The sequence below is a fragment of the Aplysia californica genome, unplaced genomic scaffold, assembly GCF_000002075.1.
Source record: "Aplysia californica isolate F4 #8 unplaced genomic scaffold, AplCal3.0 scaffold00162, whole genome shotgun sequence".
Taxonomy (NCBI): Eukaryota; Metazoa; Mollusca; class Gastropoda; order Aplysiida; family Aplysiidae; genus Aplysia; species Aplysia californica.
This window is the reverse complement of record NW_004797432.1, coordinates 253,712-280,898: the sequence shown is the minus strand read 5'-3', so window position 1 is coordinate 280,898 and position 27,187 is coordinate 253,712. Positions and strand designations below refer to the sequence as shown.

The 27,187-nt window shown below is 37.3% G+C and overlaps 1 protein-coding gene across 5 annotated transcripts in view; it reads left to right on the top strand.

Annotated features, from left to right (window-relative positions):
• The window catches only part of LOC101847722, a gene marked incomplete at its 5' end in the record, with an annotated part of 28,517 nt that extends 4,623 nt beyond the window's left edge, over positions 1 to 23,894 (top strand). The window contains 21 exon segments of one of the 5 annotated variants that reach the window (XM_035969601.1): positions 681 to 787; positions 1,393 to 1,562; positions 2,259 to 2,356; positions 2,854 to 2,997; positions 3,534 to 3,716; positions 4,102 to 4,331; positions 5,007 to 5,130; positions 7,859 to 8,041; positions 8,792 to 8,972; positions 9,690 to 9,959; positions 10,910 to 10,989; positions 11,670 to 11,819; positions 12,422 to 12,616; positions 13,091 to 13,199; positions 13,662 to 13,853; positions 14,560 to 14,684; positions 15,302 to 15,475; positions 15,915 to 16,108; positions 16,806 to 16,863; positions 20,232 to 20,251; positions 23,260 to 23,894. In XM_035969601.1, the coding sequence (XP_035825494.1) occupies positions 681 to 787; positions 1,393 to 1,562; positions 2,259 to 2,356; positions 2,854 to 2,997; positions 3,534 to 3,716; positions 4,102 to 4,331; positions 5,007 to 5,130; positions 7,859 to 8,041; positions 8,792 to 8,972; positions 9,690 to 9,959; positions 10,910 to 10,989; positions 11,670 to 11,819; positions 12,422 to 12,616; positions 13,091 to 13,199; positions 13,662 to 13,853; positions 14,560 to 14,684; positions 15,302 to 15,475; positions 15,915 to 16,108; positions 16,806 to 16,863; positions 20,232 to 20,246 (2,982 nt within the window). 5 annotated transcript variants of the gene reach the window in all.
• Positions 23,895 to 27,187: the final 3,293 nt, after the last annotated feature.

The window sequence follows — 27,187 nt, the reverse complement described above, 5'->3', positions numbered from 1 at the left end:
GTTGGGGAGGGGAGAAAGAAAGAGGGTTTAAGCCCTTAGTCCTCAGAACACTGCATTCTTGTCCTCGCCCTGGTCTGTCACATCATTACCTATACTATTTACTAAGCTTTGAGCTCGAGGTCACCTAGCCTCTTGTGTTTGATGGATGATTGACTGAATAATGGATATCTTTACAGTAGTTTGATTGATGATATGGGAAAAATTGATTTGTTGTTGATAACTTGGTTGGTTGGTTGGTTTGGTGGGTGGGTTGTTGAGTGGTTTGTTGGTTTGTTGGGTGGGTAGGTAGTTGGTTGGTCGTTTTGGTGGATGGTCGGTCAGTTGGTCGGTTGGTTATCTGCCCGGTAGACAGTTGTTTGATTGTTGGTTTGTTGGCAAACTCATTGATGATTGTTTCACGGGACGGATTGATTTCGAGAAAGTTGACTTATTCGATGGTTTGGTGTTCTACGGTTTGATTATTTTGCTGTTCAGCGGCTTGATTGGTTGGATGGTTGTCTGTTAAAATTTATTTGAGTTTGATGGTTGGATGTTTAGCGAGTTCATTGGTTGGGAAATTGGACGTTCAGCGGGTTGATTGGTTGGATGGTTGGTTGATTGACTGGCTGTGGGTTCGTGAGCGGATGTATTATTTAATGAATTAGCTTTCCATAACAGCATAATGTCTGTACTTTCCTCAGCTGTCTGATGATGAAGAAGGCGGTAGTGAGGACAGCATAGACACAATGACGGACACAGAGTCTCAGATGTCTTATGCCCGGCAAGTGGGAGCCATCAGGAAGGCAGGGTACGTTTTATGCTATGTTACTTGATGGATGTTAGCTGATGGATACCTATTTTACATTTATACTTTTGATTGACTGCCCAAGTTCAGCACCACTTTGCTACCTTAGAATGACTGTTCTATCTGCTCAGTACCAAGCTTTGATAAATTTGACGGGAAAATTGTTTGGTTTCACAACATGTCAAGCTTTTTCGATTGCAATTATTTGAATATCTTGATAACGACTCCGAATAATCTTACGATTTTGATAGAGCAGGAAGAACATTGTTTTTGCCCAGTTTAGCCTTGACAGGCAGAGCTGGAACAGCCGACCTCTTTACCAGTCTAAATGTATTTAAATTGTTTTTGTTAAGAGATGTACATTGACACTGTAATGATCTTTTATGATTTAGTGCTGGGGAAAAAGTACAGACAGACAGACAGACAGACAAACAGACAGACAGACAGACAGACAGACAGACAGACAGACAGACAGACAGACAGACAGACTCAACAGAGGGAAAGTAAAGAAGTATAGGACCTTGCAGTGGCACCCTCCAACAACCACCCACCTAAATTGTGTCGATGTGGACGTAAAGTGTTACAATTAATTGTAATTAAACTTTCAGATGGCTGGTGGTGAAGAACTGGCTGCTCCACAAGAAGAAGAAGGTGGAGCTGGCGCCTCGTCGTGCCTGGAAGCGCTACTGGGTCTGTCTCAAGGGCACCACTCTGCTCTTCTTCGACTGCGACGAGGAGAGCTCCATTACCGAGAACAGTATTCCAAGGCACATCCTAGGTATGGACCACGTTTGGATATGAAGTATGGACGCAGGGGGGTGGAGTGGGTGGGGTAGTTGTTGTTTTGTTGGGTTGTTTTTTTTTTGGGGGGGGGGGATTTTATAATGTGATTTTTTAGTTCTAACAGTTCATTGTTGTTTGTTTGACTTGGTTTTGTTTTGGAGTAGACAAAAAAAGCAACTGTTGCTTTATTCGTTGTTGTTGCTTTTTTAAATTTTAAAAAAAATTGTTATTTATTTTTGTTTGGTTGTTGTTGTTGTTTTGCATTTTAGTGCTTTTTGTTTATTTTTTTTGTGGGGGTTATCTGTTTTTCACATTGCCAGCAACTAAGAAAATGAAGCCAGGAGGCTGGTGGATAGCCAACTTTGAAAAAACTTTCAGCTGGTAAAAGTTGTTTATTATAATATTGTCAATATTAATTACATTACTTGTCAATCTGTTAACTTGTATTTTCACCAGGTGATATTGTGTAGGCCCCTACTTCTTTCCAATTTTTTTTCTGCTGTTCTTTCCCTGGGCTTTCACCTCATTTTGTCGACACTGTATCCCTTCTTTCTTCTCTTGTCAGCTTCGTCAAACTGATTTTTCAAAAAGACGATTGATATATTTTTAAAAAAGGGAAATTATACATGATTAATACGTCAATTTCTTCCATAAGTGCAAAGAATTTTGTTTTCCCCCCCCCATGTAACAGTAATCGAAGGTGGTATTGCACAAGCAGTTCCAGAACATCCAAAAAGAGACAACATATTCTCGTTGAGCACAGCCTGTGGAGATGCTTATCTTTTCCAGGTATGGTACAGAGTTCCAGTCTAGGGACAGTAACATTACATTACTGCATGAGTAAAAGATTAATGCCTTGACAGCTTGTAATTGTATTATCTTCAAGCATGGCATGATGACTCAGTACATCAGATGAGCTTCTTTCATTTAGGTCTAATGCCAAAAGTTTTAGCTTTTTCAGCTGTTGAACGAACATTCTTAGGCAAATGTTGCTATCCCTATAATATTAACTCTTTCTTAGTCATTGGTTAATTTGCTGAAGAAATGACCATGGTGTGTATATAATTTAGAGCAGGTCGAGGTATCAAACAAGGTGCATGCACATACCTGAATGTGTTTCTGCTGATGAGTAAATCTTTTAGCCTTTGGTTTCTCAAACTTATTGATAGTTCAATGGTGAAAGGAAAAAATCTGTGTATATACAAAAAAAACTTATAGTGCGGTCTTTTTTGGTAACATAATTTGAGGGTTCTAATCCAAGGTCCTTTACAATTTAATGTCCTCAGGCATCATCTCAGATTGATCTGGAGAATTGGATCCGTGCCGTACACTCGGCCTGTGCCTCCAGCTATGCACGGCAACATGGCAAGGACAACACACTCAAACTGCTGTGCTCAGAACTGACACGGCTTGAGTCCAGCATAGATATGGTGAGTCTAAGTTTGGTTCAGTGATTGTTCTGTTACCTCTCGACAAAACCAGATGGGACATGATGAGAAATTATGGGAACAACGCCTGTCCTCCTCTACATTTGGAGCAAACAATCAGGTGGTTTGGACATCTGACATGTATGACACCTCATCAGCTTGCCATTACAGTATACTACAAAAGAATATCAGGGTATGAGGCAAGAGGAAGACTAAGGAAGACCTGGATCGAGGGTGAGAAGGATACCTTGAAAACACACAAAATGCCACTCAGCCAGGCCATCCAGCTTGCTAGAGATAGAAAGCTCTTTTTCTTCTCAACAAAGTAAAGTAAAGTGCCTGTTGACATCATCCTGTTTGATAGTTGCCACTGTTGTGAGTGGTTAGAGAGTACAACTGTTAAGTCCTACTTCTTTTTTTTGTACCCTCTGTTGTTTCTCTCTGTCTTTCTTGCCTCTTCCCTGCACTACATGATGTTATTGTGGTGATGTACTTCTGTATTACTCTCAAGCAAAACTATATTACGTAAACCCTCACAGGATGTGAAAATGCGCAAGATGGCAGAACTCCAGATGACAGTGGTGACAGATCCGCGGAGCCGCACGGCGATCATGAAGCAGATCGGCCAGTGGGAGGAGAACCTTGAGAAGCTGTACATCGACCAGTACCGCTTTCGCTGTTACTCCGCCTCCCTGCAGGGCTCCGAGCTGCCAAACCCCAAGGTGAGCACGAGTTAAAAAATTTTTTATTGGTTGCTGATTTACTGGCCGAAGGGTTAGAACTCAGATGGCCGTTGGGTTGGAAAAGTTGGTTGCTGATTATGAATGAGAAAGTGAAAGGAGAAGATCACTTCAGTAACCTACTGCCTTTGTATCCCCTTTGAGAACATTAAGTTACTTTGAGTCTTTAGTGAAGATATATTATTCCCTGGTATCTGTCATAATAATAATATGACAGATCATCACACTTTATTCTCATGCTGTATTTTTAAATCAGAAACAAATTTAAATTACACCACATCACTAAAATATAAACAAGAATGTACGCATTTTAATATAAAGTATAAGCATGAAGAGACAGACTTACTTTATTCTGTTGTGTCTTCAGGTTCTCCTGGCCAATGCATCGAAAGCTTCAAAGACGACTTTGGGTCGTCTCGGCATCTTCACCGTGACATCCTTCCATGCTCTAGTCAGCGCTCGCAAACCTTTGGTCTTACCAAATATCTATGGCAAGACAAGTCAGAAGGGAGGGATGTTGTCCCCAAGGTCAGAGAGTGTGCAGAAGCCAAGGTCAAGGACACCAACAGCACTCGTCAGCTCCAGCGTTAGCTCAGAGTATGTTCCAGAAATTTGTTTTGTCTTATATGATGGGACTTTTTATAGGGTTATTATATTAGAATATTTTCTGTTTGAGTTATTTTACTGATATGCATACTGTAATATAAATATCTGTGCTAACTGTAAAATGAGTATCTCAAGTAACTAACTATAAACCCTGCATGAACCATGAAAAGATTGTTTCTGAACTATTCACTTTTCAATTGAGGCAAAACAAGTACACTATGATGATAATTGCCACTGTGTGGAATTTCGCTTCTATATTTATTCAACTGATGACTTGTCAGAATCTACTGAAATCTTTCAACATTCTCTCTCTCTCTCTTTGTTTTGTTTTTATGTCTTCTGTTTTACTATTTCCCTGCACCAGATGACTACCATTCTGTCTGTGTGCTTCTCTTTACTCAAACTTTACCCATACGCAAACTTTACTCACCTCAAACTTCATTCAGACTCAAAGTTTACTTAACTCAAACTTCATACCTTCTCAAACTTCACTCGAACTCAGACTTTACTTAAACTCAAACTTTACTCGAACTCTAAAATTTTCTCAGAAACTTTCCACCGAGCTTTGTACAAAACGGGTCATTCGAACTCAAATTTTACTCAACTCAAACTTCTCTCAATCTCAGACTTTACTGTAACTCAAAATTTTCTCGAAACTTCCCACAGAGCGTTGTACAAAACGGGTCATGCTCCACACTCCGACTCCATGGACAATCTCCTGGAGAAGGCAGGACCTGACGCGAGCCCAGGCCAGGAGAGTCTCTCCAAGGTCACGCTGCCAAATAACCAGGTAGGAAGACAGGGCGACTTTGTGTGTGTTCTTCTTTCTCCCGTTTTTCTTCCTCCAATTTTTTCTCATCCTTCTTCCTCTTCCTTGTCTTTGTCCTCCTTTTGAGTATGCATTATTGTCTTTTTTCATCCTCCTCTCACTCATCCTATTTCAAAAGCTTTTGTCACCTATTATCTCTTCTCATTCTCCTTCTTTTCTTCCTCCTTTATCAGTCTTTACCATCATCACTTTCCCTCCTCCTTCTCCTTCTCTTCATCCCCTTCCTTCACTTCCTCTGTCATCGGTCTTCGTTGCCATCACTTTCATGTACTTTTAGAAATGGCGGAGAGGACTTATACACTCGTAACCTTCCCCTTTCTTCATCATTGGGATAGTCCACAATGCAACAATTATATGTCTTAAATGTAGTTCTTATTGAAAACTATTTTCATCTTGTTTTCTGAGGTCTTGAAACAGGGATTATATGATTTAATAGGATTCAAAAGGGCTCAGATCATTTGAGACTTTCAGATAGAAGTCACTGAGTACTAAGAAGAATGGAAAATAGGGACTGATATTTGCAGGGAGAAGAGGAAGACGGAATGTCAGAGACAGCTGAGCTGATTCAATTTTGTTTTTCGAAGACAGTACAAATTGATAGTGTTATGAACAATAGGATAAGAGCTGCAGTGGATAAAGGGGCTGAGACGAAAGCAAAGCTTATTAAAGTGGAAGTTAATTTGAAATAAAACACAAAGGAATTCTCTCTCTCTATACCCCCCTGCTCTCTCTCTCTCTCTCTCTCTCTCTCTCTCTCTCTGTCTCTCTCTGTCTCTCTATCTTATCTCCCCCCCTCTCCCTCTCTCCTTCCCTCCTGTTGTTTTTCTTTGTTTCACCAAAACACGAGTGCATAATAAGGATTCTTGATTTGTTTTGTAATTGAGTTATTGGTATTTTGTATTACAGATTAATTTAATTATCATGTTTTCCGTCGAATACATTCTTTTGCTCCATATGCTAATGTATTGTTTCTTTAGTAAATGTCTGGTGATTCTTGTAATTCTCTTTATTGTGTTTATTACATTTTTTTCTGTGAATTATTTTTTAATAATTCTTTTAAAATGTATTTATTTATTTATTTATTTATTTATATTTGTCTATTTATTTATGTATTTATTTATTTACTTTTATTATTTAAAAAATAATTTGCAAGGCGAATGGGAATATCTTTGTGGGAGGGAAAAAAATTTGATTTAGGTAGACGACCGTAACAATATTGCTTATTTTTTCAATATTGCATTAATTATTTTCTGTTAGTTTTTGTTATTCTTCACCTTTAACACTTGGTCTGCTGTTAGCTATGATTTTTTAAAATCACTTATCACAATATTTGAACATGTGGAAGTGATAGGTTGGCTGTTCCTGGGTATTATCTCTTGCGCCATTTAGCTTTCATAGCGTTCTGGGAGTGTTGATGCTCAATTAAGCTCTGTTCGTTGATCATTTTTACTCAGTTCTATGAATGGCTTTGGGAATGAGAATACTGCTTTATAAATTTCTGCGAGTTCAAATAAGAAACCTTTTTAAGGGATTTTTTTCAAAGAACTACTGTCTGGGCTTAATGCTCCTGTAGTCCTAAATATGAGCACCATTTTAAAAATTTGGACTGGTGTTATATTTACACACTTTCAAAAGCTTAATTTACTTCTAGGGACGAATGGAATCCAGCTCTCTGAAATAAATTGTTTGTGTTGAGAGCAGAAGAAATAATAATCTACAGCTGGATGTATTCAAACAGTCAAGCCAAACCCCAAATCTGGCAATGATTTATGCACTTATTGTTGATTAAAATGCTGATAACACACTGGAGTTTGGGTTCCCTCCACCCCCCCCCCCCCCCCTGCCCCCGTCTTTTTATTTGTATTGGTTTCCTTGGATTTATTTTTGCTTTCTTTCAAGTATTTTTTATGTGTTTCACTGCTTTTCTGCTGATGGTACCCCCTTTGATTTTATTGACTAACTGACAATAACACGAGCTGCTTCTGGTTCCATGTCTGTCCAAAACCTGTGTGATTGTTCTTTCAGTTAGACGTCATATTTTGGCTATGTTTCTGTGCTATAAAGTCTGTCATCTAAGAACTGTTCCTGCAATGACAACATGGATTATGATTATGTTCTGTAAAATCAATGGAGGCCACTTAGACTGAAATCTGTGAGACCGCAGGATTGTCTTCATTTAAGTCGGAATTTTCAGTTTAGAGAAGTTTCCCATATAGAACGGAAAAAAATGGAGATTTTCTTTTCTTTTAGTTTACCTCTGTTTTCAGATCAACGGTGCTCAGCTTAAGAAGACTCCATTGTATTTTCGTGTCTGAAAAAAAAAAACCCTTGGAAAAAGTCAACTCTGTGTCTGCGCTCTGTACCCTGCCATAAGCTGACAAAACGCCAGTTTTCATTTTTGGCGCTAAATTTTTTTAATTTGCTAAATTGAAAGCCTGATTATTTACCCTATGTGTGTCCAAAACATCAAAGTGAAACTGTGACTAGTTGTTTAATAAATTTGAATTCAAATTTCGGAAGAACACCTTTTTTAAATTGTTACGCTGACAAAAAGCTTTTTTTTATCTCAAAACTGCTGTGAATGAAAAAGAAGCATTTGGTCAGGTTATGGCAGTACTCCCCTATAGCTTTGGTGCTGGCTCCCTCCCCCTTTGATTGACTTGCTGTGTTACTCTGTCCGGTGTTTCAGTGTTACAACTTTCAGACAATGCTCATCGGCGTGGACCGGGGCACCAGCGTACAGGACTTGCTCCAGATGACCTGCAACAAGCGACAACTTAACCCTCGAGATCATTACGTCCGCATCAAACCTCTCGGATCCACAGACAATACGTTTGTCATACCTGACAAACATGAAAACATTAAAAAGCTGGTATGTATGTTGTCAACGTTTGAGGGTAATGATGCCCCCCCCCCCCCCACCACCCCAACCCTACTAGCATATATAGTATATTTCTACCTCCTTTCTTTCTTTCTTTTTTCTTCATTTATTATATCTCCCAACCAAGTGCCTTTCCTTTAAAGACACTTACTTATATCTGGCTATATGTGAAATCAGACTTAAACTGAAAACAGCTCTTGCAGACCAACTGAATTTGTTTCCATGGTTGCTTGAGCAAAGTAATTTTGTTCAGCTCTCTTCCAGGTTTAATGACCACTTGTATGTCCCAGGTTCTTAATGTGAGACAGAGTCATCAAATGACAGAAACTTGTTACACTTGACTATATTAGCTGCCCATGGTGTTCCATGTTTCTATTTTGTCCATTTCTTTCTTCCATTCCTATTCAATTTAGATTATCAAGTAGTTAGTGAGTTCCACAGATATTAATGATGAACAAGGAAAACAAAAAATAAGTACCATTATTCAGTGTCTTGTTAATAGTGGTGCCGACTTTAAAGAGTCAATAACCCTCTCCTTCTTTTTTGTGTTTGTTGCTCTCTTGTACCAGCTCTGATCTTCGTCACTTTTATGACCTTATTGTGTTGCAAGTGCCGTAAAACACTTACTAAGACTAACAAACAGAGCTCTGATCTTCTACACTTATATGATCTCATCGTGTCGTAAGTGCCGTAAAACTCTTACTAAAACTTATAACTAACCTCTCCATCCTTCTACCACAGCGATACGAGGCCATCGAGGTGTGTCAGAAGTGTGTGTTCCAACTAGAGCTGACCAAACCCACAAAGGATGGGGTTTTTGGGTTTGCCGTTGAAGCAGAACTAGCGGAGGATCTGGACCGAGATGATGAGCTCCGAGTCTATGTCTGTGATGTCACGCGGGACGCTGTTGCTGATAAGAGAGGTGAGTGCAGAAAAATGCTCTTGTAGTGGAGGGAGGAGCAGCTATGGCATTGTACCGCCTGCGATGATACCTGTTCTCCAACCAAGCAGAGCAGAGCAGATAATAGTAAAAAAAAAAAAATTACGAAAAGACAACTAAATTCTTCGTTCTCTTGCTTTTGCATTGATAAAAATTTACAAGCTTTATTGTGCTGTCGTTAAAAGTTTTTACGTCATTGTATTATTTCGAATGTTGTATGTATGGTAAAGCACATTTCTTTTCTTTCTTTTTGTTCCATCTGTTTATTGGTCTTGCTTTCTTCATGCAGTAAATGACTGTTAGTGTGCCAATATTCTTTTCTTTATTCAAACAAAGCAAATTTCTCTTTTCAGTGGGGTAAAATCATCTTAATTTTTAAATTTGAAATGTTAAGGCAAATGAACAAATATATTTTATAAAAAACTATTGCTGCTCTTTCTCAGTGATATTATATATGTTGCTATATTTTTGTTCTTTGTTTTTTAATAAGGTGAGCATGTACAGTGCAAGCAGTTCATAGCATAAAAAGATCAATCATTACATTGATAACATGTTTTAAGAAAAGATAAAAATAAGACTAAGCGACACCCATTTGACTTCAAGTTTGTTTCCAGGTGAACTATATTTTTCTTTAATTGAACATTTCTCCAATCAATTATCCAGAATGTCTCTCTACTATCTTTCAATTCATTATTCCAGGTTTGATTGTTGGAGATGAGGTTCTGGTCATCAACAGCAAAATTGTGTCAGAGCTCGACATGGTATACATTGAGACCCTCTTGCACGAGTCTCGAACCCTGTTCCTTACAGTACGCAGTATGCGCACACAGCCCCCTCGCTCAGATTTCATCTCCCAGCACACAGACGCTTACATCAACAACATGGTAGTGCCCCCTCCTCCCAGCCAGTCCCGACTCTCCGACAAGTCTTTGGGGAACTTGATTGTTCCAGCTCCCTCACCCGACGATGGTGAGTTGTCTTTATGTATAGTAGGTTAGTACGTGGAAGGTGGAGTAAAGTCCCAGAAATCAATATGCAGAAAAGTGTGAAAACATGGAATAACATCAAGAGGCTGGGCCAGGATACGGAAAGGTTGAAAGTGTTTGTTGCTTATACTCTGACCTAGCGTGAGAAAGGCAATGATGATAATGACGATGATAGTGTGTTGGTGCTTGTTGATGTTATTTTACACATTCTTTCAAACCACAATTGAACCTTTTCAAGATAGCCACAATGAGTGGAAAACTATGATTGATAATGTTTGTTTCAGATCTGGAACTTGAAGAAGAGAATCTTATTAATAGTCATGTTATATGAACAATGCTCATGTGACTTCATGTGACACAAGGCTAGCTTGTTATTTACAAATTATTACCATTTCAGGGATACATGCAGCACTACAGCTTGCAAAGTACATATCACTATCATCAACAAATTCTGCCTGTGTATTTTGGCCCCCTTAAAATTACAAAGTTCTATCTAACATTTTTGGCTGTTTTGAGTTACTAAGACCATGATGTCAGGAACCAAATGTTCTGTCTGCTCTATTATTCAAAAAAACTTGACATGTTGTAAAATTCAAAATTTTTAACTCAAATTTCTCAAAGCTAGGTACTTAGTAGATAAAACTTTGTAATTCAAGGGTAGTGTTTTGGTAAGTATCCATTTCAGGCAATGTACAAAGTCATACAGGTTTGCAAATACATTTGTGAAGGAAATATCTCATTATGTATACGGACTGGGATACCGAACACTAAACTTTAATTATTGTTATATTAATACTTTTCAAGAGTTTTTCTCCTAAAAGATAACTATCCGTGTTAAAACAGTAGGCCTGTAATATCTCTTGTACAATCAAAGTTGTTTTCCTAGAGTGATGTTGTTTCTTTAGTTGGTGTAACATCGAGGTGTATTCACAGCTGATGGCTCACACTCACAGTCAGCACGAGACAAACGGTCCCAAACTACTTCTCCAGCACAGATTGATGCTCTGCTAGAGGTAAGTCTGACAAGAGAGAGGAAGAGGGAGGGAGAGAGAGAGAGAGAGAGAGAGAGAGAGAGAGAGAGAGAGAGAGAGAGAGAGAGAGAGAGAGAGAGAGAGAGAGAGAGAGAGAGAGAGAGAGAGAGAGAGAGAGAGAGAGAGAGAGAGAGAGAGAGAGAGAGAGAGAGAGAGAGAGAGAGAGAGAGAGAGAGAGAGAGAGAGAGAGAGAGAGAAAGAAAGAGAGAGAGAGGGGGGAGAGAGAGACAGAGAGAGAGAGACAGACAAAGAAAAAGCGAGAGCATTTGGGACCGTTATGATGTCTGTTGACAATGTTTAGTAGAGAAGTGGGTTCTCCTGCAAGAATTCTTTTATAAGAGATGTTTGTATGTATGTGTGCTGTGTGTGTGTGTGCGCATGTATATGTGTGTGTTTCAGACTGTGCAATGAATGAGAGAGAAGAGGACAGAAAAACAGAGGCAAAAAGAGAAAGAGTGAGAGAGACAGACAGACGGAGAAAGAGAGACAGATTCAAAGTACCGTGATGAGCTCATCAAACCACTGTCACTAACCTTTTTTTCCTTATGTACTTCTCATGTACAGAACTCTTTATGTTTTTAGACAAATATCAATTAATTACTTTTTCAATGCATTTTTTTTTCATATGAAAGCACTGGTATCTCATGAAACTGTTTCTCTAGGGTGCTGAGCAAGTTACAGCAATTTGTCGGAAAGATGAACCTCGCTCGTTGTCAGATGATCCCAACATCCCAACTAAGCCGTTGTCAGATGCTCAGCGAATGAGGAAAGCCATTATGGAACTGGTGGAAACTGAAAGAGCTTATGTCAAAGTAAGCACTGGTCTTAGTTTGAAATTACATTTTTTAGTTAGTGAATTTTAATGGGCATTGATAGCTGTATTTTCAAAGCTTATTCATTGTTTTGATTTGGATGTGGTGAACATTCAGTTCTGTTGTATAATGCTGGACTGTAGTGTAAGCAGAAGTGCTTGAATTTCCGATGTCCTTTCAGAGATGGATTAAATTGTGTTGGAGGGGACATTGTACGCCTATAACCCAACCAGATTAATAATTTCTTACTGTGTTTGTTCTCTCTTGTGAAAAATTCTGCTTTCTGGACTTAAAACAGTAGGACAGCTTTCCACCGCTTTTCCTTTTTGTTTCTGTCTGCCTTTTGTGCCTTGCCCCAGCGCTAAATAATAGTGGGTGCTCTCGTGTGGTTTGCTCCTTTTTTCCTATCAAAAGGCCATCATCCTTCTTTTTTGTGTTTATTACTCTCTTGTAACTCCTCTAATATTCGGCCTTATTGTGTTGCAAGAGCTGTAAAACTCATACTAAAACTAAAATAATGTGCTTCTCATAACACAAACTCAAAATCATCTCAGTTTTCTCTGTACTTTCTTATCTCACCTCATGTATATGTACCATTTCAGGACCTGAAGTGCCTGACAGAGCGCTATCTGGAGCCCCTCAAGGAAGAGACGTTCCTCACCTCGGGTGAGATCCAGCAGCTTTTTGGCAACATCCAGGAGATTGTGGCCTTCCAGCAGCGCTTCCTGCATAGCCTGGAGGAGGCTGTGGAGTCGGTGCCCGAGTTCTTCACTACAAACAATGTATCGGACTTCAAGGTAACGGAATTAATGCTACTATTGTTGTTGTTGTTGGTGTTGTTAGCATTTGTATAGCGGATATCCCCGTTCAACAGAGCTCTATGCATTTTTACACTATATTATTAACCCAACAGACCCTAGAACTTTCAGAAACATTCTCAGCTTCCCGGGAAGTGTATAGTGCAAGCCCTCAAACACTAAAAAACTGGCAACATCTTTCACTGTTTAAAGCTGAGTCCGATCCCACCTGTGTGAAGTGAGGAGAATTCATGTAAAGTGCCTTTCCCAAGGACACATATCGGGCCCCTGACGTGATTTGAACCCACGACCTTATGGTTGCGAGTCTGAGAGCCTAACCACTAGGTCACCAACGCCCAGATTAGTATGTTCATTGTTTTGTAGCTGTTTCTCTGTAGTAGAAGACTGACCTGCATCACAGAAAAGAATGGCTGTCTCAAATTAATTCTTTATTTTTCTCACTTTATTTTTCAGAGAGTACTGTTCTCCCTCGGAGGTTCCTTCTTGTACTACGCAAATCACTTTAAGGTCTACAGTTCATTCTGTGCAAGTCACTCGCGCTCACAGAAAATACTCAATCCAGGTAAACTTTTATGATGCATTTTATTATGGTGTACTAATGATAGAGAATGTGGCACCAATGTGAAATGTTTTCTCTGCAAAGACCATAGTATAGAGATGTATACCACAAATTGTTATATTATGTATTACATCAGGTGCTGAATTTCCTTTTAGTATGAAGAATAAGCCATTTGAATCCTGTCATCCTGACTGGGATATATAAAGCATTCTCCTCCTTACTTTTTTCCTCTCTTTACATTCCCACTGAGAGTTGGTGGTTGGTGGTTGCTCTGGTATGGTTTGCTTCTACTTTCCTACCAAATATTTATTGTCCTTATCTCCCCACCTCCTTTTTTCTTCTTTTTTCCTTTTCCTTTTTTCCCCTTCTTTCTTTCTTTCTTTCTTTCTTTTCTTCTTTTTTTCATTCTTTTCTTTCATTTTTTCTTCCACACTGAAAACGTGTTCCATAAATATTATCCATCAGTCCTCTGTGTCTCAGATGCCAACGATGCTCTGCGGGAGTTTCTTCGAGCCAGGAACCCGAAGCAACAACATTCTGCCACTCTGGAGTCCTACCTGATCAAGCCCATCCAAAGAATCCTCAAGTACCCCCTCCTCCTCCAACAGCTGTGCAATATGACGCACTTGGACACGGACGAACACCATCACCTCTCAGGTAAGATGAAAGTTTGAGCATGGCTTTGAATACTATGCCTGTCATAGCAGTGTTTTGTGTGAAGAGTGAAGAGTCTGCTATCTGCAGATCTGTCTGTGGTGTATCGGTTTGACCCTTCATTGTCACATGCAGGAGGAAGATTCCCATGAGGAGAGGTTTTTTTAGTGGGTGGCTGGTGGGTGCTGTGGTGTGGTTTGCTCCTTCTTTCTTATCCTACAACTATTGTCTTTATCTCTCCTTCTTCTTTTTTATGTTTGTTACTCTCTTGTAACACCTCTAATCTTCGACACTTATATGACCTAATTGTGTTTCAAGTGCCGGAAAACGCTTACTAAAACATAAACAAGAGTATTTTTAACTGAATATCCCCATCCATTTGGAAGTTGTGTCCGCATCAGTAAGGGTTGGCCATGACAGGCAGGGTGGCAGCCCATCTCCTAAATTATCAGAATTATGTAAATGGGGAAGTGAAAAACACCTTCATTTAAAAAAATTGAGCTTGACCTCACAGATCGAGGGAAGATGAACAGAACAAGAATAGGAAGTTGATAAACAAAACAAAATAATGCTTTGTAAATTAATCTCATTTCATATGACAAAAATGATCACTTGCAAAGTGCAATTTTTTATGAGTGTGCTAAGCTAAAGAAAGTGGAATATCCTTATAGCAAAAACAATATTTTTTTCTTTGTTTTTATTTCCACAGAGGCACTGAAAGGGATGGAAGCTGTGGCAGAACATATCAATGAGATGCAGAAAATCTATGATGAATATGGATCTGTCTTTGATGAACTTACCAAATCATATAAGGAGAACAACCCACACAAACCTGTAAGAATAATAATTTTATTTGGTTTTCAGCTTCTTTCATCTTAGATATGAAATAATTTTTCATCTCTGATACAATGGAAAATTTTGCCTTTACAGCCTCAGGGGATTGATTACTAATGAGATTATGCCAATGTAGAAATAAAGTGAAACAAAAGAAGACGTTTTAGCTGGATGATTTGATTGACGTTCATTTACAATTCATCTCAAATGTCTCGGGGATATACTGTACTCCATATCAAATAGTGAGCATAACTGCCTTTTTGATCTCAGAAATTTTTTTAAGTATTGGAAAAGTGTCTGTACTGATTGCTATGCGTACTGATTGCTATGTAATGAATTGTGCCCCACACAATTTTTTATTTTTTTTAATGCAGAAGAATATTTTCCAGTCTCAAGAAAATACGCCAGCCTAGTCATGCAGGGAAAATGGACATGTTTGTTTATTTTATGGAGTTCAGTGAGGAATTCATCAGGAACATTTCCATTGTTTTGTTTTCTTTTTCAGCTCAGTGAAAGTTTTAACACTAAAGTTCAACATGACCTGTGAAGTCGTGATTGCTTTCACACTTGAGCATTTATCTATATACTCATTAATTCTATAATGTTGTCTTCCACAGCCCATAGAGCTGAATGTGGGGGACCTTCAGATGTATGGGACCGTGGAGTGGGTCAACGTCACCGATCATCTCGGAAAGGTCAAGAAATCTGCTGAGTTTGAGAACGTCGTTTTTGTGTTCAAGACCGGGGTCACCTTCCTCTGCCGAGAGAGATTAAAAAGGAAAAAGACAAAGGTTGGGAAGAAGTTTTATTTTTTTCTTTCTCGTTTCTGTTCTTCTTATTGTTAAAAAAACTCTTTGAATGTGAAAAAACAGTAAATATGAGAAACCACAGTTTGATATAAACAAATTAAGAAAATGATTATTCCAGGAAATTTGTGGAAAATTTTATGTACAACAGTTTTGAAAATATGCAGATGAGAATGTCAAGTTGGTGTGCTGAATTGGAAAGGTGAAGCTTTAGAAGCCAAAAAAACCCTCATCAATATGGAGCATACTTGTGTTTTTGAAGTTGAATTTATTTATCATTTAAAGACTGCTCATTATGAAGAAAGTTGTAGAAGGTACGTTTTCTAGCAGAGGCAATATAAATCTTGATAGTATCACAAGGAGAATTCAACTAATAGTGTGCCACTGTTCATTATTTAAACCTTTTTTTTGTTTGGTCACTCAGTCCATATCAGCCAGATCTTCCTTGATTGAAGTGGCTGAGTCTGTAGAGAGGTTCCGAACCCTGATCCCTACGCAGGAGGTTCAGATCCGCACTGGGAAGGTCGGGGATATGGATCGGCACTACTGGTGGGACCTGGTTCATTCACGATCGGAGCTAGAAGGCCGTCCTGAGAAAGTGTACCAGTTCTGCAACAGGTAGTATTTACACCTTTTTTTTTTTTGGTTTTGAATACTTTGGAATAGGCTGTAATAATGAAGGTTTTATCATTTTCAAATTATTTTGCTGCACAATTATTCGGTACCTGATGAGTATCAGTATTCTTTTGTTGACAACATTTAATAATATTGATGTCTAACAAACAAAACGTCTATTCAAATTATTGAAAAACTTGTTTCTAATGTCTTTTAACTAAATATCAAATAAGACGCAATTCTGGTGTCATATTAAAATGGCTTTCTCGTAGACAATCGTTTTATAAGTGTAAAAATGTAGTATTTTTAAATAGTATTTCTTAGCTTTAGATCAGCGATATCAAATTGAAGAATCTATCAAAGCATGCTATAAGATTAAAATATTACTGTTTATCATATGAGACCTATGTACTATGTAGGTTTTTCATGTTTAGGATTTTTGTCATGTTCCTTTTGGACTGTTTTTTTACAATAATCTAAACATTTTTTTTCATTTGCACTTACATTTCTTGTATTTTACTGGGATTCACCGTTGACCTTTCCTATAATTGTCACCGAGTTTGGTTATGTTTTTTGTTTAAATGTTTTTCATGTTCTTTGCATGCTCGTCATTGGTGTTGACAGAACACACACAAAGTGCACCAGGAATTTCTTACTGATTACATTTTAACGTCACTTTTTCTTCATTCCTAACTTTCAGCACCAGTGAAGCAAAATGTGACTTCATGAAGGTGATACGGCAGACCATCAGAGAAAGTGTAAGGAAGATGATCATTCCCACCACCACCACCTCTTCTTCTTCCTCTTCCCCTCATCAGCAACATTCTCATCTTCCCAATCATCGACCAAACTCTTCTTCTCCTACCTCTACCAGTCCCTCGCGAGCGCCATCTGAGGCAGGTAGTGTGGGCGGAGCCTCTGGCTCCTCCCAGCCACACCCCCTGTCAAGTCCTCAGCTTGCTTTGTTCAAACGACGAATGAAGAGCACTGACAATGAACGACACTCGATGGATTTGGATAAGAAAATTGGAGAAATGGATATAGATGCTGGTTTCCGCACTCGTAGTAAGACAATTGGGGACCTTAATGAGGCCAGCATGGACGAGTCTGGTGGATTTGTGCCAGGAACGCTGGATCCGAATCCAGTGGAAAAGAACAAGGAGAATAGTTCATGTTCTTCAAATTCTAATATTAGCTGTTCTAGCCAAACCGGTAGTCAAACAGGCTCTGCAAAACTGCAGTATGCCAGTGCCGACCCACTCAACTACTCATCTAGTTCTGTCAATTCGGGGGATAGAGGCGGGGCCTCATCACCCGTTTGGAAGAGGGCGGAGTCAAAACTGAAGCCAAATTCTGTCCAGGAAGACAGTCACTCCACTCAGAGTGCGGGTGGCAGCAGCAACAATTCGGCTGAGAGCATCCCGCCTCCCCGTCGAGACACCAAAACGGTTGTGTTCGCCCCTGTGCCAGATGGTGTGCCGCACCTCAAAGACACTGAGTGCTGAGGGTTTACAAAGGATATACCAAACTCTATATATACAGCAGAATGTTGGAGTCCTATATCGCCATGACGATATGGGCGCTTCACTGTTCGTTTTGGTGCTTTGGCTCAAAAGATTAGGATAAGTGTGTTCGCATCACTTGGAACTAGTATTATGATAATAAATGTGTTTCTGAGCTGATGGGTTCAAGTCCATGAGCAGCTGGATTGATCATTACATCAACGTTGTTGCAGAAAAAAATAAAATGTTCTTCGGAGGCTGAGATGAGACTTTGCTTTCTTTTCAGAAGATTGGAAAGATGGAGGCTGAACCTTTTTACTTTTAGCTGCCAACAGTTTCAGTAAATCTCACTGGGAAAGGCATATGTGTTCTCTAATTCAAACACAGCTTGTCAGAAGTAATGGAAGAGAGGAAGCAACTGAAGAGTGCTTTTAATAGACTGATGTTGACTGGATTCAGAGATGTTTGCATGAGATGGTTCCATTTAGCTGCTTGTGTCTTTGGCTTCCAATATCACTCCAGTGAATTTATTAGCACAAGTAGACTGGTTGCCACCAGAATTACTTATGAAAGAGATATAGTGTTATGCACATGTATACATTACCTTTGGTACTTTTTCAACAAAAGCTTTTTTTGGGGGGTCAGCACATTTAGTATCTGATCTGTTCAGAAAATGTAAAAAATAATCTAAAAGGTTCAACAGGGGAATAGGACCAAAGCACATATTGAAGGACTGCAGATCTCTTTTTTTTTCATTTTAAAGAAGTCACAATAATATATACAAAATTTAGAGGCACCATTTTGACTAGAGTAATCTAGAACATGGGAAATATGTCGTTGCTGTTGCAAGTAATTCGCATAAGTCCAAATTTTGAGAATTTTCTAATTTTACACCTTCCCAAATCTCTTTCAAAAATGCACCTTTCAGCATCATCAAAATGCAGTTTAATGCTGTAGTCAAGGCTAACAATATTTGAGCTTTTCATTATTCCGATAGAAACAACGCAATAAAAACTAATTTTTTTGTCTATGGTGTAAAAAGTACCCAAATGTACTTGAGTGGATTGCTTGCGACACTGATGATGTGATTTTAGATTTTAGAAGTTCTTTAAACTTATTAAGTCTTTGTGCTGCAAAGCTTCTAAGCTGATGTAATTGATTATTTCACTTAGTTGCCTTGGGTTTATTTGACACTGATCTAACAAAATACTTATTGTTGCCATTCAAAATATGAAATTTGCTGAAAGTGAGATTTTTTTTGGTTTCACGTAAAAAGATATCTTGTAGGATTGTAAAATTTGAGATAGGTTCTCAACACTGAACTGTAAAGGATGATTGTAAATAGACTTGAACGCAATCCTGGGGCAACGCAACTAATTTATACGGCTTATACAAACTTTCTTTAAAAAGGTTCCTAGTAAGTACTTCACTCAATTTGAATAAAAATGATATGAATAATGCATTAATCATAATAAGCTTCTCAAGAAGATTAGAAAAAAGAGATTCTGTCATACGCTACAGGCTTCAGTGCATGGAACAATCCATTGGCCATTTACCCACTGTGGGTAGTGATGTTAGTTATACTCTTTTGCGAGCTTTTTGCACCTTGGAGTGATGGACATGTTTGAAGAGTAAGTTAAGCTTTTTTTTTGGATTAGAGGCATTTGCAACTGTGGTCCACAAATGTGCATATTTTTTTGTTCATTGTTCAGTTATTCATACATATTCATGAATGGAATACAAAGCTGAGTGGTTACAAATGGAACTCTGTGCCTCTGACGCGTTTTTGTGTGTGTGGTACCGTATTGTAACCGGTTACGAGGAGGAGCATAGCAGATACAGTGAGATTTATAAGTGGTGAATGGAATTAGCTATCTTCTCATGGCTATCACAATGCATTTGAACAAGTGAATGTATTCATCTTCTTTCATACTTAGACATTTGAGGGATGTCGAACAACCTGATGTGTTTTTCACTTTTATTAAAGTTTTCATAAAAGTGACCACTTATTTCTTGAACTTGTTTAATTTGTTTTTTTTCTTTCCTTAATTCTAAGTTGTATGTCATCCATTAATGAAGTAAATTGATGTCAAAGATGCTTCAAGTGTTTCTTGATCTATGAGGATTTTACTTGTTTCAAAAATAAAAACTATGAGAAAAAGAAATCAATAAAAATTAAATTTGCTTCCAGTTGAGCAGGAAATTGAACACTGAAACCAAAATCATTTAAAACTATCACTTTATCTCTTCACAAAAATTAATTTTCATTCTTGATAGACCCTGGATGATTAACAAATCATTTCTGTCTAAGATATGAAGAAAGGAAAGGAGTGTTTTTGCCCCTGGAACTCAATAACACACTTCTGAATTGTCTGAACATAACAGATTAATTACATGTAGAATGAAAACACTTTTTTTTTCTTGTTTTTTCTCATTCATGATATTTTCAGAACAAGTTCATTTATGTAACCACTGGGACCTACGATACTTTATTGATGAGATTAAGCTGCTACTGCAGTTTACACATGTTTAAGTGCTTAAGTAAAATTCATTGTTTTTTATGATGAATTTGTGGAAAGGGTTCGTTGTGCTGAGATGATAACAAACTTTTCTTTGTTTTTCAGCTCCGCCATAAATAGTTTTGGTGAGAATAATGATTTTTTTCTTTTGTTCCAATTTTGATCTACTATGCGACAGCTTTAATTCAGCTTTAAACAACAACAGCAACAACAACAAAAAATCGTCTAAATGCAATGCGCAAGGGTTTGCCTTTGCTTATAGGAATTGGATTTATTTTTATTTTTCTGTGCCTTGGTCATTCTGCTTTTATGATTTTCTTTACCCACTTTAGTCTGGATGTGATCCTCCCCCTTCTTTTTTTTACTTGGCTATTGCATTTTTATTGCCTTTTAAAGATATTTCATTTATGCTTTCAAATATTATTTTGAAATCTTTGTAGCCATGGTTTGAGGGTTGTCTTCAAATTGCGGCTTTTTCTTTAATAGATGGTGCCGGCATAGCAGAATGCTGTAAGATTATAGTTGATTGCGCTCTTGATAACAATATAATGTGTGAAAAAATGATATGTAATGTCACCTCTGGCATGGTCAGTTTGAACTTGCTAAAGGTTTCAAATGTCCTAGTAAAAGCACTGGTAGCCCTGACCAGCCTATGGAAAGATTGGAAATTTAAGAGAAAGTCTTTCTTCTTTTCCCTCAACAAGGGCACTGCATATGTGACCTATGTTTTTACCTCTAAATGTCTAAAATGTCGCAGAAAAAAGTGACATGTGAAACTGTTGGATACAATAGGTCACATATATTTTCTTTTAATGTGTAAAGTGCACATTTTCTTTCTTCTTTTCTTAAATTATCATGTTTCTTGTTGTGAAACATTGTGATTTTGCTCTAAATTTGAAAGGTAAGCAGTTTATTTGTAAATGTTAACACTCTACTCATATGTACGAAAGGGGGGGGGGGGAGGATTCTTAATTCTATTTGTATTGTTTTTTTTCTTTGGTTTATTGGGTTTATTCTCTTTTCCTTTGTTTAATTATAAAATAGCGGAGTGGGAATGAAAGGTGCTTTTGTTTTGGGAGGCTTGATACTTGAATGGCATTTGATATTCGTTGGATTGCATCGCATTATAAAACAAATCATCTCATACACGTTAGAAAGAAGTAGGCCTGAGAAATGTTACCAATTATTTTGCATGCTCAAAGGGTCAATAAACATTTATAAAGTGGATCAAGTACAAAATTGAAATTATAATTGATTTAGTTGTTCAACAGTTTAAATGCAGCTAGAACTGAGAGACCAAATCTTATACTCCTTTTGACATTGTCTCCTTATTATTTTTTGGTGATGTTTTATTTCTATTTTGTAACCTCCAATGTTTTTTAAGTACATACTGCCAGTTTACCGAGTGTGTGTGTGTGTATGGGCAGCCATCCATGCATGAATTCATGCTCCACAGTGCATGTGCCTGTGTATGTATGAGCATTTATTTGAGTTGGGTACGTCTTTTTTCTTGCAATCCTCATGCCACATTCATTTGTGTAGTGTGAGGCAATGGGCAACGTGCAATATGTGGTCTGTAGTTGTCTGTCAGTCAGTCGTCTTTCGTTACATACTTTGCAAAGTTGAAGCACAATTTGAGTGTATTGTGTACTATGAAGTCATAATTGTTTCAGTTTGTTCCATATGCCTGGAAAGAATTGTACAAACTCGGTGTTTTATCGTGAATCACACTGTAACCCTCAACTTAGAAGATTTTTATTCAGTTTTCAGTGGGATGTCGGTCCCTTTTGTTCATTATGTACTCTTTACCAGTATTACTTTGCTCGTGTCACAAGATGTTGCATTTCGCTATATTGTTCCTGATTTATAGTCATGGAAGTTGTCTATGTACAATATGCCTGTGTAGCTACAGAAAGACAGATCCAGGATGTTATATTCATGTTAAGCTGCAGTTTTAAATGGAATGGCAGTTTTATTATATTTTTTTGGTGAATTTCTAAAGGCATGTTTTAGGATGGGTTTTTTTTTTAATATTCTGACCCCATCTTCATTTTTAGGCTTTTGGAAGTGGATTAATGAGTTACACATACTCTGTATGGTTCCTTGAGGACGATTTTAAATTTGAGTGGAGTTGTTCTTTTTCACAAACAGTTTAAAGACACTTATAAGTCCTTCACATTTCAAAACGAGTTGTTGAATAAAAAGGATTCGACTCCTTTAAGTTTCTCGGAAAGAGCAACAAAACTTTTGTTATTATATGCAACTTCCTGCTTTTTCACTCCTGCGAGCGCACACATGCACATGCATGCACACATACATACATACATACACACACACACACACACAAAATGCACACTCACATATACACAAAACGCACACTCACACACTCAAGCACACACACACACTCACACACACTCACACACACACGCTGACAAATGTAAACTTTTTCTCATTTAAAAAGAATAAAAAGAATTCCGTTACTGTTTGTGACAGAGCCCCTTAAGAATATATATATATATATATATATGTGTGTGTGTGTGTCAAAGTGAAGGGACATTGTCCAATTAAATTGTAGTCTGCAGGTTTTTTTGGACTAAGTATTGTTGAATGATAGATAAAGATTTTTTGCAAATAATTTTGAGAACTGCAATGTTTGGAGAGATTGACCATGTCAGTGGTCAGTGAAAAGACTTTGGTCGTCTAATTATGATAAACATAACCTTTGAAATGAGAAGATAAATCTGTTTATTTCATCGTTTAATTATGCCATAGATGGGCCCAGTGATTTCAAATCTTACTCTGATGGGAAAAAGATCAGGAAAAGAAGAACAGCCAAAATACTCATTTTTTAAAAAGGAAATGGATGTGTCTTGTTAAGCCTTACAGATATATTTCAACTTTCGTCAAATGAAGTGCGATAGTTTAAAAAACATTATGTGTACTAAAAGACCTATCTATTAATCTATGATCAAAGATGACATGTCAAAAGTAATCATTCTTTTTTTTTCTTTTTAACCTCTGTTTGTCCTCATACTTTTTATTGCTCTTCTCACAATCTATTTCTTCTACTTCTAGGTAAATGTATTTTTAGCAATTCATTCAAATGTGACTGTTATCTCGTCTGGTCAGCTAGCTGGAATCAAGTCATCTGTATGGACAAGTAAACTGTGACAAGTCTACAGTTATTACTTTTTCTCAAAGATGTTCTTGTACATTTTGTTGTTGAGATATAGATGGCAGAAATTTACTTTTCCAAATATGTTAATGAAAGTCGAAGTCACTCAAACTGGCTGTGACTTTGTTTTAAAAATATATATGTCATAGGCAGCCCTGTCTTTTCCTTCTATTATCAAATTGAAAACGCAAATTTTTCGTGATTTTTAGCAGTCTATAGATAATAAGTCTTTTAAATGCATCATTCAAAAAACGTTATAATCAATGCTGTTTGCAAAAGAGGGCATAAATTTGAATCACATTTCCCTTTGGAATATGTTAAGACATGTTTACCTAATCTTTAGACTAGAAAGTATATTTTAAGAACAAATTTTAATGTTTTTGACTTTGGATTCGTTTAACACCAAGCGTTTGATTTAGAAAATTATGTTTTGTCAGGACTGTTTTTTTCAAGGATAATTTCCATGAATAATATACATCTGTTCCCCTTGATCATGTCAATATATGTGAAGCAGAGTGGTGAAACCAGGCGCTCGTCAAAAGAATGAAATCCAAGAAACCGCCATTTTTCTGGGCGTTGGGCAATTTTTTCAAATTTTATTTTTTTGGCTCAACACATTTTATGTCCACTTAAAAATACATTTTTTGTGGGGATTTTACCTAAAAAAAACGTTGATTAAAGGCACAAACAATGTAAATTTTCAGTTTCCAGGGACTCTCAAGCTATGTAAATTTCCAAACTTTGTGAGCTATTTTCTCGCTAACTTTACCTCTGAAACCAGGCAACCCCCACCTCTTTAAATCTCAAATATCTCGACTTCTCTTTAAGACAGGTGGGTATTATTTTCATTGAAAGATTTTAAAAATGAACAATTTTGATGATGCCAATAGCTTCACATGCCCAAAAATTGAGGAACGCCTGATTCCACTGTATCTTGACACATGTATAGAATCAACAGCAACATACATCATATTAGTGCATCAGTACTTACACATGTCTCAAACATTTTCTGAGAAAGAATGGCTGTGTTGTTGCGTTTGTATGTTGTGCATTAATTTTGTGTTGAGTTCTGGAACTTCTTAGCTCTTTTGGGAGCACAAGAACTTGGAAAATGTAAAGAAATGTCATCTGAACTTAAATTTGAATTTTTACCTTTTTATTGTTGGGATGATAGAAGTATGCCTGATACAAATGCTTTAGTCTACAGTTTTTGTAAGATACTCCCCTGACAATTCACTTGAGGATTTGACCTGTAGTTCACATTCAAGATGAAGGGTTATATTCACGGGTACCTTCAAGCCCTTTGTATTTCTTGTACAGTGATACGCACAATTTTCTTAAGCACTCATGGCCCATATTTAGTAGCATACATACTTTTTCATCTGTCAAACATCTTAAGTTAAAGAAACTGACTGTCGTTGTTGATTCGATTCACTAGACAATTTAGTCCAAAGTACAGGTATCCAGACAATTAGACAAGACAACCCCCCCCCCCCCTAATAAGCCAAGTGTTTTAAAACTTTTTGAAAATTTCTACGTTTGTACCATAATCATCTGAAATTGAAAGTAGTCCAAACCCAAAGAGTGGACTAGATGTCAACTTTGATTTTTAGAGGCAATCTGTGTCAAATATGTTAAAACATTATATACCTCCGAAATCTTTCTCATTTGTTCTTTGCAGTTTCATTTACTAATTATGGAAGTAGAGAAATCTATTCACTTATGGCAATCAAACTTGAGATCCAATTTGAGGAATCCATGAAGCAGTAGGAGTTGATAAACACAACTTTGAAGTACCACAATAAAATAAATTGAAAAGAACCTGTAATGTTTTTAAGAATGTTTGTGTACGATAGTAGCCTATGATTTTTAAAACAACTAATGGCAAAAGATTTTCAGCATGGGTTGTGGACGATATCTTTGTTTAATTCGGAAAGATTTTATGAAGGCATATATATATCTCCGATAATAGTTCTCGTGATTGAAATTTGTTCTTTTTTCTTGCCAAGTAGATTTTCGTATAAGACATTTTCTATTCTAGTGGTGCACTATTTAGATTCTTCCTGTACATAGATGATCAATTCTTGACAGAATGCTAATTTCTACTTGTTTTATATATATGATATATAAAAATGGTGGTCTGTTTGATAATTTGGCAGTGAGTTTTGGTGTAACTTGAAAAAAAGTGTAATCGGCATCTGTCCGATCAAACTTGTGCAGGTCTGTCCAATTATTAGAAGATCTTGTTGATCCATAGACGGTGCACAATTCAGAAGATGGAAAGTCTTTTTTTAATTCTGTCAGAGTGGAATTTTGGTGGAATTTCTAATAAAATTACCAGTTTTTGTCTTTTATCTAGTGGGAATATGTTTGAGAAGAGTACGCCTTATTGGCATGGTATGTTCTCTTTATTTTTCTTTGTTTCTGAAATTCACAGAGTGATTAAACATTTAGATTTTTCATTTGGAAAAAAAAAAGTAAAAGTGTTTCAATCCTGACCAAGAATAGAAACCCACTTATTTGACATTTGTTATGATTAAGTGATTTGTTTAGAGATAAACATGATTTGTGTCTTGTAATCTAGACCTCAGTTTGTTTGTACCTATATATGTATCAGGTTGTGTTCGCATTTACATCATCAGTTAATCGCCTCTTGCCTCACGGAGTGAAGAGCTAGACATATTGTAGCAACGTGTGAATGAATGTGTTAATGATTGTCCACGTATCTCAAAATAAAAGTGAATACTCTAATCACTTTGCAAACACTGTTGATGATATAAAGGGAAACTAACAATAAATGCATTCACTGTCTGCCTCCTTGAAGCTCTCCGATGTAAAGTTATGTTAGTCTGACAGCAGGCTGATCAGACGATGGCGCGAAAATGTTTCCAAATGGGATTACAGAAGGTATTCAAAGAACAAGAAAACATTGATGCCTGTATATTTTATAGGTGTACAGAAAAAGTTAGTATTGCCCCAGTCTTGATCACTCATTTCTTGGAGCTCTCCTAAAGATGTGGTTGCTATTTTGTTTCACTTTAATAGTTTTATATGTCCCTTGAACATCCGCTGCAAGTAATAGACATTATCTTTAGACACCTTCTGAATGACAACATATTTTTGTGTATGTGATTCGTGTTATAGTCCAAAATGCCTCTTTTGAAGCCGTTGCTTCAGGCTTTTTGTCACTGATCCTTGACAGTGTTTGTAAAGAAAGCACTATGTGTTTATTACATTTTTTCGTCAATGCATTTTATCCTTCATCTAGTTTATTTGGTATGTTGTTGCTGTTGTTTTAAAGAAGGCCATAGTGTTCAAATGCAAATTTGTCCAAGTTGTCACCCAAAGTGGAGCCTAGAGCTCTCAGTATTGTGATTTCATTATTTTTCTTCTTTTTTTGTATTTTGATTTGACTGTTGACCTTAGGAAACTGTCGATATGTGTAAAGTTATACATAAACATACATAAATTATATTCGTGTACATTTACTGTTATACTTATTTTGCATTTTGAAATATGTGTCCTTGCACCCCTTCAAACTCACACAGAAACCTGTGCAAACACTTTAATGAATACAAAAAGACAGACACAGACACGCGTACACACTGACAAAAAAACACTGACACACGTAAAGGAATGAAGGAGGAGAATAGCCCACAACTGGTCGCACGATGTACTTATCGGAAATGGACAATGATACCATAGTGTCCCACCTAGATTCTCGTATCCAGGTGATTTTTAAAAAGTAGGCCTAATGGGTCAGTTGTCTTTTTGGAGAAACACGGGGTTTGGGCGGGCGGAGGCGTTCGAATTTGCCATGCTACAGGCCAGTTTTTTAACCCCTCTAAATAAAAGAGCAACACATAATATACATTCTTCTCACCCC